The sequence below is a fragment of the Magnolia sinica genome, chromosome 4, assembly GCF_029962835.1.
Source record: "Magnolia sinica isolate HGM2019 chromosome 4, MsV1, whole genome shotgun sequence".
NCBI lineage: Eukaryota > Viridiplantae > Streptophyta > Magnoliopsida > Magnoliales > Magnoliaceae > Magnolia > Magnolia sinica.
Window position 1 is genome coordinate 35,445,184 of NC_080576.1, and position 11,645 is coordinate 35,456,828.

At 41.1% G+C, this 11,645-nt stretch overlaps 1 protein-coding gene across 4 annotated transcripts; it reads right to left on the minus strand.

Moving 5' to 3' along the window:
* Positions 1-337: 337 nt before the first annotated feature.
* LOC131243008 (uncharacterized) lies at positions 338-10,194 on the minus strand. Of its 4 annotated transcripts, XM_058242052.1 has the most exons (9): positions 9,930-10,194; positions 9,664-9,722; positions 6,065-6,138; positions 5,877-5,933; positions 3,195-3,293; positions 3,018-3,111; positions 2,435-2,615; positions 664-744; positions 338-587 (listed from the first exon to the last, which is right to left on the minus strand). In XM_058242052.1, exons 4-8 carry the CDS (start codon positions 5,895-5,897, stop codon positions 669-671), a joined length of 471 nt encoding a protein of 156 aa, XP_058098035.1. In that variant the 5' UTR covers positions 5,898-5,933; positions 6,065-6,138; positions 9,664-9,722; positions 9,930-10,194; the 3' UTR covers positions 338-587; positions 664-668. The 4 variants fall into 4 exon arrangements, with proteins under 4 accessions (XP_058098035.1, XP_058098034.1, XP_058098037.1 ...); XM_058242051.1 differs by lacking the exon at positions 9,664-9,722; XM_058242054.1 differs by lacking the exon at positions 9,664-9,722 and having other exon boundaries at positions 664-684; positions 9,930-10,193.
* Between the last annotated feature and the right edge of the window lie 1,451 nt (positions 10,195-11,645).

An 11,645-nucleotide genomic window follows, 5' to 3' on the forward strand; every position in this document is an offset into this window, starting at 1 on the left:
TAACATTGGCTTTTCGGGGCACAACCCCAACAATTATGATGTGGTTGTGCCATAAAAATGAGTTATTCCACTTTTCTTTTATTTTTTGGTACACCCCACGTGAGCACTGGATCCCATGATCTCTGTGTTGAAACAAAGTATGTCTACCAATGAGCTATTCCATTCATCAGGTGGGCCAGATATTTAAGTTAAACGAGGACCACATCATATCAACTTCCTTGTCCAATTTTATATTCGTGGCCCACCTGATGACTGTACTAGCCTATTCTTTCCCTCCAGAACACAATAGGATATGTGACAAGCCTAATGTACGGCCAAGATCTCACGGTGCCACATCTGCACACATACCCGCATGAGCAGGTAGGATAATTAAGACTCATCGAAAGTAAAAGAGATCCAACAATACCCAGCATATATACACCTGGAAAGATCAAAATTTCCCAAAAACAAAGTATAAAGGAATGGTGCAATGAATGCAGTTCATTACAAAATAAATGCAGGTCAACTTCATTGCTGGAGAGAAAAGCGTTGCAGTCTTGAGCTTTGGCAGATGGGCAAATTCTTCTCTCCAAAGTATGCCAGGGAGACTGCATTTTGATGGGCACCGAAGAAGGGTGAGAGAGAGAGAGATAGAGAGGGAGAGCTTTTGGGTTGTTTACGTACCCTTTTCAAGCTGCACTCCTTCTGCCAATGGCAAGAGTGAAGTAGATGAGCATCAATGTCCCCATGCTAGACCTGCAAAATCTATAATTATGTGGGTCCCTCTTAAGAAGCTTTTTGACTCTTTTACAAAATTACAGGGAGAGATCTGGTCCACCTAATTGTCATCCCATGTCTATATTGTATACGTGGCATGTGTATGACAACCCAAATCGTTCATTGATGGTGAGGCTTAAGAAGCGACCATATACATATATATGTAACTAGCTCTCTTCCCACTCTATACTATCTATAGTCCCAAAATGAAGAAGAATTTTGTATTTCCATCCAAATAGAGTTATTACTTCCACCCAAGAAGGTTAATTTTGGTAACTGGAGATAGTGGGTATGCACTATATACCCAAGTTTTCATGTTGTGCAAGTAGGGCCCATGGTTCACTGATCCAGACCATTGCTCTGTTGGGTCCACCTGCCCCAGATTGGACGATTCCAGCCACAACTGTTGGGCCTTTTTTCAGTCGAGTGTGAAAAGCTGGTCAATTTATGTTCCCAAATGTCTATTTGCTGGCCAGTGGCCAAAATTTGACAGGTTAGGATTGTCCTAATGAGATCTTTGGGCCGTGTTCCATTCATGGTGGGATGCAAAATATCTATATCACTGACTCATGGGACCCCCTTGTATGAACTGAACTAACGCATAGGTCCCACCTCGTATGTGGAACATTGCAGCACTCCAAGAGGGTGGCCCCACCATGTAGATGCCCTGGCTCAAACATCATGCCAGTCCACTCATCAGGTGGGCCAATGTATGAAGCAGATGGATGATAAAACTAAACTTGTCACCTCATCAGGCGAGCCAATGAATGAAAAAGGATAGAAAAATAAATTTGGCCTGACTTTTTTGGTCTAGGGCATCCACAGTTGGACCGGACCCACCTGTTGGAAAGCTCAGACATTGAACACAAGCACTGTATTGGTACGTGCCGCATCCACAGTGGGACCCACCTGTTGGAAAGCTCAGACATCGAACACAAGTGCCGTATTGGTACGTGCCGTCCCACCTATGGTTATGAGCTGTAAGCCCCTGTGCAGTTAGCATACCTTTGAAAAGGCAAGGGGGTGAAATTTCTTTATGTAAACAAACTAGCCGAAGATTCTGTTTATGGTAAAAAAGAACAATCCTATGCAATAATGACCTTGGACTTATGGTATCATGTACATGGAGCTTTGCTATGCACACATGTGATTGAATAAAGCTTGTGTACGTGCCGCACATGTGCTAGCATGGGACATATGATTGAGATCTAATCCATCCATCAGGTTGGTCCAATGATGTACCTGTTTTCCCAAAATGAAATCTGGTCCAATCAACATGTGAGCCCCAATATTAGAAACAGTTCAGATGGGTTAGAAAACTTCAACCAGGTTTTTCAGAGCTGTACATTTGTTTTGCAAACTGTCTCCCACCTGACCGGTGGATCAACCAGATTCTTGGGTTGGGGCATCAACATAATAGCACCATTCCAATGAATCGAATGGATCTCAGATCTATCATGCCATGGTGGCACATGAGTGGCATGTACATGAGCTTTATTCCACATGTGTGTGGCTTAACAAAGCTCCATGTAGTGATCTATACTTGTATACCATGGATGAAAATAATATTTAAAAAAAAAAAAAACCAAAAAAAAGAAGATAAAAATCAGGGCAACTTGGAATGGTGATTCATGGAGTAGGATCTTCTTTGGGTGGATGAAAAAATCAGGGAACTTACAGCGTCGCGAAGATGAGAAGGATCTTCTTTGGATGGATGGCACCAAAACGATTGAACCTTTTACTCCTTACATCAGGGGCATCAGAGGTGCTGGATCCATTGACAGCCATTGTCGTCACCAAGATCAACGGTTTAGTAGATATCAGTGGCTGTTTTAATGGTTCCATCTGCGAATTTGCTACTGCAAGAGAGGAGATATTGATCATCATCATCACACGGGCTTTGCTGTCTTTAAGTTTTGTCATGCTTCTATGTAACAAAGAAACATCGACTAATACAGTGCACAAATTACACAGAATCATTTGTATTCTAATTGCCAAGATTGCATTATAACCTACACAGAATTTCATGTTCAACCCGTCCGTCTGGCTAGCAGTGTATGAGATCTAAACTGTACAAATCTTGAGTTGATGGCTGTTGCATGTGGGGCCTGCAACCTACTAAGGTAGGGGCCCAACAATATATTTGGCTTCAGGTTCTTATTGATGACACACAACTTGTTGCATTACTCCACTGCATCATTCCCTCCTAAATATAACAGAGGTGGAAAGGAGAGGGGGGATGTCGGGAAGAAATTCCATACCTTTTACTACGAGCTTCCTAGATGATTCTTCCACTTCCTGCTCCTCACTGTTTCTTCTTTCAATTCGTGAAGACCCTTTACGAGAGAGAGCTTTCTACAGAGAAAAAAAGGAGGAAAGCGGGCTTGAAATATCGAATAGAGATAACTAAGTGTAAGAAACTGTATGAAAATCCTTACAGTCATTTTTGGACTGCCCGAGCTTTTATCAGAGGATTGCGCCAGGCTCTCAATATCCAAGACCACATTGGCAGATTTATCCATGGCAGTAATTTGGCTCTGCAAAAGAGCAGGGAATTAACAGATAATCCAGGAATTCCTATTTCTAATATGATTAGCAAATCACAGTTCATAAAATCGAACCCAAATAGCATGGAAAAAACAAAAATAAGACACATAGTGTCCTTCGCCAACCTCCTTAACCTCATTCGCCTTTTTTTAAAATAACTGAATAAAACCCACATGGGCTTTCTTTTTTTTTTTTTTAATAATTTTTTTGTTCAATGGTATTGGGAAAGGTCCTTTCAAACTTTGCTTGTTTGCCCCACAAAGGGCCTTTCAGAGGTGGAAAACAATATGCCGCAGTTATACATATTTCTCCTTACTAAAATGCAAATTACATGAAAAAGAGAAGCAAGAAAAACTCGGCAATTGAAAAACCAAGGCTCCGATGAATCAAAACAGTAGCTTGGCAGTTTTTTGTATTTATTCATAAACAAGACAAGCCAACTTTTTAAGTATACTTGGCTAAGTAATAAACAAACAGTATCATACAAACATGTAATTGAGTTTCCATTAAAAAAAGTGGCACATTCAACTAAAAATGCAAGTGGAATGTTCGAAGTCGCCAACCTAGAGACATGAGTGGATGTACTTTGAATTATAATTTTACTGAGGAATGCCACAGCAACATTTGCAAAGAGAGATTAATGGTGTGAATCACTGCACACGGGCCAACATGGCAAACTTGTATATGGGGTAACTTGCCCTGGCCCATAAAACGAGCGAACTCACTCATTAGGCAGGCCACACTTTTTTGAGTAAAACGGATGGGCAAAAGACCACCAATGGTCTACATTGAACTTACACATGTTGCACCAGATGACCAGACCGGCCTGGTTCATGGGCCAGGGCATATTCCCTTTGAGTCCAACATGAATTCCACGCTCTCTATTTTGTTAGTACATTGTGTTGGTTTTCACCGAACGGTGTGGTGCTCAGTGAGGATTTTTTTTTAAATTTTTTGAAGACACAGTGCTCGGTGAGGATTTTCTTGGTCAATTGGTAGAAATCCAAGAGCTCGTGATTTGCCTGTGCGAATCTCAATGATAAATTACATCTTTTAATGGAGCTAAAGGGTTCTTATTAGATGCCATACCTAGAGAAAATTATAGTTAAGGAGCACCTAGTGGGCCAAAAAGCTAGTTAGATTAGTGACAATCCGGCTTAGTGGAGAGGGTATCAAGCTATTTTTTTCCTTGGAATCATCGTTTTTGCATTTCTTAAAGACCATATCACGTAAATTTGCACGCCTGACAACACGTACCATGTATTAATCTTATTATATTGCAGAATTGGAAATTTCAACATATTTTATTAGATATTTGCTAAGCCCCCACGCATGTGCAATAAAGCTAATGTACACACCACACATGTGCCATCATGGTATGATAGGTCCAAGATCCAATCCATCTGTTAGAACAGCACAACTATATTGATGCCCCAGCCCAAGAATCAGGTTCATCCACAGGTCAGGTGGGTCACAGTTTGCAAAACAAGTGTACAGCTCCAAAAAAAAATTGGCTGCAGTTTTTTAAACTCTTCCACCTGTCATTGAGGCCCACATGCTGAGTGGACCAGATCTGTTTTTTTGGGAAAACATGTAGGTCAGACCAACCCGTTGGATGGATTGGATCTTGCACCTCTGTGTCATGTTGGCATGCGTCGCACGTATGTGAGCTTAGCAAAGCTCATGTTATTGCTCTTTTTTCCCATAATGCCCCCACATTAGATTGCAAAATTTGCAATCCTAATTCCAAGAATGCCCACTTGGAAAATGATATACAGGGAAACATGCTAGCTTTTCACAAAGAGGGGACCACATGAAGCCAGCTCCACAGCCTTATCTGTTTTGGTTGCTTTCTTCTCTGTGGGTCCCATTGTATAGGTTCAATCACACATTGGTGGATAATATCATTTCTTTCAGTTTTTGAGCACTTTGTATTTTACTTTCCTAGACATTTACACCAATTATTCCCAAAATGCCCCCAGCTACTAGTTTTACATATATACAACATGAGAATTAGTGGAGAAGTGCTTTTTCCTGCTTAATCACAATGTATAAAGAAATCTGAATGTGGGCAATATGGGACCATACTGCCACAATCCCATTTCTCCCAAAATGCCACTGGCATTGGCCTTCAAATTTTATTCCATATTTGAACACAATTTCCCACAATGACCCCACTAACTTGATAACTCTATTTATTAGATTGCAGTGGATTATCGCAACATTCATTCCTGAAACGCCTGCGACATGTGTTTAAATTGCAACGTTACAACCTAATTTTACCATCTCTTACGTGATCCAACACTCTTTAAGTAGTAAAATGGGACACAAACAACATGTGTAGCAAACTCCTTATAAATGCTTTAACTAGTAGCTAGTAACGGGCCTGATGCAAGTAGGGTAAACATACTCAAGACAAATTCAACAGCATCAATGACCATCAATCTTGTGGGCCCAGCAAACAATCCTAACCATCCAATGATAAAAGGACATTTTGATCATAATGTGGATTGGACGGTTAAGATCGTAGTGATACAAACAAGGACAATAATCTTGACAGAGTTCCTACTTACCTGTATCAAAATTTCTTCCATTTCAATGGTGTATAAGATGCCGATGGTCACAAAAAACTACAAAGACCATTAAAAAAAATGATTAGCAGCGCATACAAACAAGCAGGCAATGTCAATTCGAGAGGAGGGGCACTTTCCTCACAAACAAAAAAAAAAAAAAAAAAAAAAAACTGGCCAAATTTCGTTACCTTTCACTTCTGAACATTTGTCAAAACAACACTTTCAGCTTTCACTCGACCAAAACACCCTTGTAACAACTAACCTGAATAATGAAGGTACACAATGTCAAATTAAGAAAAGAAGGGGCATTTCAGTAATTCAAAACCCAATCGATACCTAGTAAAACCAGTCGTCAACATATGTAGGCATTTTTTCACTGCAATTTTCTTTTGCAGATGATAGCTTGAAAAAGGAAAATTGAGGAGAAATGGTAGAAATGAGTCCACACAGTAAGCTGTAACATGGACATACAACCATTTCATTCACACCAGCATATCACATTTGTCAAAGGTGGGGCACACGTGATGGATGATCCATTCAATGGGTGGGCCATCTATATATATGTGTGTGTGTGTGTGCGTGTGAGTGTGAAAGTTCCAAAACAGTAGCTGTATTGGATCATTTCACTTTTGTTTTTCAGCATCCCATTTGATGGCTACCAGCTAGAAAGTTAATGTCAGCTGTCCACAATAACTATGAGGGTTTTGGAGTTTCAGTTTTTACAGATAGGACCAAGGGTTTAGTGATCCAGACCCTTGATCATTTGGCCTCACTGTGAATGGACCATAGTAAAAAAATTTCCCAGGTTGAACGATCATAGCCACCAATCTTGGACCTTTTCAGTTGACTGTTGTTGCACTCATGTTCTTGACCGTATATTGTCAGCTACAAATCCAATTGTTATGATTGACCCATGGAGGGAATTTTTGGTGAATGGTCCATCCACAATTTTCACAATCTATCAATGGTCTGGACCACTAAGGTCCTTATTCATGGCTCAGTGGTTGACAGTGTGTGTTTCATGGGTCCGAGAACCCATGTGGCGTGCGTGGGTGCGTGTTTGAAAAAGAAGTAAAAAATGGTCTGGACCACTGAACCATGACCCCGGCTCGTACAAAATGAAAACCCAACTAAAAAAAGGGACCAGACGCCTTTGTCCCAAAGTATCACTACGTGGAAACTCATCCATCTGATACATTCCCACAATCCAGGGCCCAGTATGGATGGAAAGTTCAACGAAATTGCACCCACTGGATAATCCTCACCGTAGGATTGATGGCCATTGGACAATAAAGAAGACATTGTTGATGGCCCAAATACAACTAGCCAAATTGGGCCATCAGGATTATCTGATCAGTGTCATTTATGGCCTAGTGTCCATCAATGGTGGGGAACATGTTTGATGGCCTGGATTGGCATGCACGTATAAATCATGTATCCCCAATAACTTATAACACACTAATACTTTGTGATTAATTCCTACGTTGTAAGGTGGGCATGGGGCATCCAGTCTCTGTATCAGCTAGGACACTTCATGTAGATTAACGGTTAAAAAATTCATGCCTGGCAACTGTGAGATAGTCTAGACAAGAACAGCAATCATCTAAACCGTTTGTGATGCCAGCCATACACAAGTTGACAGGTTGTGAATTGCAATATCCTGAAGACCTTTGGGTCATAGTCAATCTACGATAAGATCAAATAATCCAATGGCCCAAATCAATTAAAGCAGCATACCCCACTTACACTATCCGTAGCCTCGGAATGAGGATCATACATACCATTGATATGATGACCAATCATAGGCCTTTTTTTTTATATATATAGTTGAATGTAAACCTTTATTTATTATTCCCTTTTCCGCCGTTAATTTTCAGGCGATCCAGCAGACCTTTTGGGGACCATCAATACAAACGGTAGGGATGAAAGAATCATGGCCCCACATGCGCAGCGAAAAAACCCAACTATAAAGTGAATATCCTTGGACACGATTTCCTACGGCAATAGGGAATCCGTGAAACCAAAAAGATCTGTGGGGCCCACCGATTGTGTCTGCGACATCAGCTTTGTCCACCGTTTGCACCAGCTCACGTTAGCACGTGAGCACAAAAACCAAAAAGCTCTGTGGGGCCCACCGCGAGAGTTTGCCACGTAAGCTCCGTAAGGTATTTTCCAGCCCCTCGTATGGAAACAGATTGTGCCTGGACACCCGACCACAGGAAAGAGGTGCCGCCATGCGTGGGACGGGGATTTCCTGCTAAAGCCTTTCGCGGGCAGTTCCTGCGCTGGAAACTGAGATGTAGCCCACCGTGATGTTTGTAAGGAATCCACTCCGTCCATCCGTTTTCTGAGCTCATTTTCGGTTATCAAACCAAAATTGATCAGGATTCAAGACTCAAGTGGGCCGCACTAAAAGAGAAGGTGGTTAGGAAAATTCCTACCGTTGAAACCTTCCTGGGGTCGACAGTGATGTTTACATGCCATCTATACCGTTCATAACCTCATTCCTACTGGGATTAACTGAAAACACAAATATTAACATGATTCAAAACTTCTGTAGCCCCACAAATATTTCAACTGTGGACGTTCAATTCTCGTCATCGGCCCACTTAAGTAATGGATCCGGTTCAATTTTTTTCCTAATATCCTAAAATTAACACAAAAAACGGATGAACGGGGTGGATTTCTCATAAACATCGCAGTGGGCCCCACCTGGGTTCCCACCGCAGGAACTTCCTGCGAAAGGCCTTCGCAGGAAATCCGCGTCCCCATGCGTGATTTTTTTTGAGAAATCCACACCGTTCATCCATTTTGCAAGCTCATATTAGGACATGAGATTCAAGTGGGCCACACGACATGAAACTTTCATGGGGGCCACCAATCCTCACATGAGCTCATAGGCGTCCGCATTTTTGGATCTGCCTGATTTTATTTTTTTTTGGCTGACGCAGCAAATGGACGGAGCAGATGATACACACATCTTGGTGGGCCCCAAAAGATTTTGTTCCACAGGAGGAAAATTCGCACGAATATCCTCCTGTCGAGGATCACATCTTTCCTCCCAGAGAAAATAGAGTTTATCCATCGAAAAGAAAAGTTCCAAAGTTAAAAGTCAAAAAGGACGGAGCCTTAACTTTCCAACACGTGGCATACTGATCTGGCATTCATCTACTTTCCTGTAGGTGTGGGCATCCCATGATGCTACAAAAACCATACAATTAGATGATCCTAGCCATCGATTGGAGAATCTCAACCGTTGAATGGGCATTCTCCGCAGATGTCCATTTGTAGCAATCCAATCAGTGGCTAGGATCACCCTACTAGTGTGATTTACGAGGCACGTCCTATCCAATTGTAGGACCGGAAGTCAATAGATGAGAAGAATGGTTCTCGTACGTGTAATGACATTTGATTCCTTGCTGGAGGATAATTTATAAATGACGAAAATACCCACTCACAGATTCAATGAGATTTTTCAAGGTCAGATTTTTAAGAATCACAGAATGCCGAGAAAAGAAATGTTTTTAATTTCTACTAAAAGCAAAAGAATAAAAAAATCGGACTTTCTATCAACGCATGCGGAAAACATCGGAGATTTTAATAAGCGAAATCAGCGAAAATTGCAAAAAAGAAGAAGAAATTAGAATACATATACACACTATGAAAAATGAGACCGAAAGATAAAAAATCAGAGCTTACAATCAGCAATTTTAAAGAATTCGACGGGAATGTCAGAATCAAAGAAATCCAACACAAAAAGCAGAGGAAAAAAATTCACAAAATCTACCTTTGGACGATGAATTTCTGAGGAAATCGAGTTGAAATTGATCTTTTTCTCAATCCAATCTTCACCAATGCAAAAAACCCATTTCGGCACGTTTGAGATAAACCCAAAAAGAGGAGAAAAAAAGGAAGATAGAAAAGGCAAAGAAAACACAGCAGCTCTCAATCTGTCATTAAAACTCCTCAGATTTCGAAGCGGCTCCGCTTCGAAAACAGCGATTTTTCTGCAAAGCATTTAATAATCCAATGAAGAAAGAAAAGGAAGGGTACCTCTTTCCAAGGAAGCGATTTCTAGCCCTTTCGAAGCGGAGAAAATCCCATTACCCTCCTCTCATTCGATCCAGATTTTTCTTTTTTAACTGAGAAAATGCAGACTGGGATCCGTAAAGAGGCAGTTTGGGAAGAAAAATTGAGAAATTTCTTCCTTCTTTTGCACCTGGGATGTTCGCTTTTACAGTGCTGAGATTTCTCCTACAAGGAAATGGCAGAAAGACTCAGCTGCAATGCAGAGAAAGAGGCAGTTTCTCTGCCGCGCTGTAACCTCTGCTGGGTTTTGGTAGGAGGTTATAGTAGTTAGATAAATGCCCCTCATTATATTGATAATTACGAAGTTGCCATTTTGTGAAGTATTTTTACGGACGCCGATTAGGTACTTCCCCAGCCTGTCCCGAGAACAGGCTAGGGCGCTGAGGGGCCCACCATGATGTATGTATTCATCAAAACCGTCCATCTATTTTTCCATATAATTTTAGTATGAATTAACAAAAACTAGGAAAATCCAAGTCTCAAATGGATCACACCACAGGAAGTAACGATGATAATTACGTCTACTGTTGAAGCCTTTCTAGAGTCCAGTGTGATATTTATTTGTCATCTAACCTGTTGATAAGGTCACACAGACATGGATGAAGGTGAAATACAAATATCACCTTGATCCAAAACTCCTGCGGCTCACAAGGAGTTTTTAGTAACAGGAATTTAATCCCCAATGTGTGGTCCACTTGAGATTTTAATCTGCCTCATTTTTAAGGCATGTATCTTAAAATTATATAAGAAAATGGACGGACGGTGTTGATAAACTAATACATCACGGTGGGCCCCTCAGAGCCCCAGTCTGTTACGATCTTGGGATAGACGGGATAGTACCTAATCCGCGTCCGATTTTTGTTAGCTCGACCGGGGAGAATATGCAAAGCTAATTTTAGATTTATGTCGAGTCGCAGTAGCGTAACTCGCGCTAGGTACCTAGCGCACCCATGGCCACTTGGGTGGAACTTTCATGAGATCCATACCGTCCATCAGGTTCCATGTCTCATAATTAATTTAGAACTCTAAAATAATGATAATATAGAAGTTAGATAGGCCATACCTTAGGTAAAAGTTGGTATGGTATACAACATTAGTTTTGTTTGGGCCCACCGTGCTGTGAATACAAAAATCCAATTCATTCATGTGTCTAGTAAAAGTCAGGTGGGCCAGTGAATTTAGATGTTTTTGATATAATTTTATGAGGTGGCACATCTAAGTAATCTAAGTGTTGACTCATCCTTAGCGACCCCTCATTGCTTAGAACGGGCGCGGACTGGGTACTACCGCTCCCAGTACCTAGCTAGAGAGGACGGTCCATTCAAGAAACCTGTAGGCCCACCATTATGCATATGTTTTTATCGATGCTGTCCATTCACTTAGAAAGATCGTTTTAATACTTAAGCCGAAAAAAGATGCAGATTGAACGCTAAGTGGACCACACCACGGGAACCAGTGGAAATTGAATTCCTACTGTTTAAGCCCAGAAAGAATGCAGATTGAATGCTCAAGTGGACCACACTACAGAACCAGTGGAGATTGAATTCCTACGGTTGGAAACTTCCTAAGGCCCACCGTAATGTTTATTTCCAGTTCATTAGGTAACATTAACTTCTATGAATGGAAAACTAAATATCAGCTTAATCCATAATTTCAACACCTTTTTAAGAATTTTCCAAT

Coding starts and splice junctions, on each gene's coding strand:
- LOC131243008 (XM_058242051.1), bottom strand. CDS start 5,897: ATGGAAGAAATTTTGATACAG. Junction 3,112..3,194: donor CGGGCAGTCCAAAAATGACT/GTAAGGATTTTC, acceptor TTTTCTCTGTAG/AAAGCTCTCTCTCGTAAAGG. Junction 745..2,434: donor CTTCTCATCTTCGCGACGCT/GTAAGTTCCCTG, acceptor ACATAATTATAG/ATTTTGCAGGTCTAGCATGG.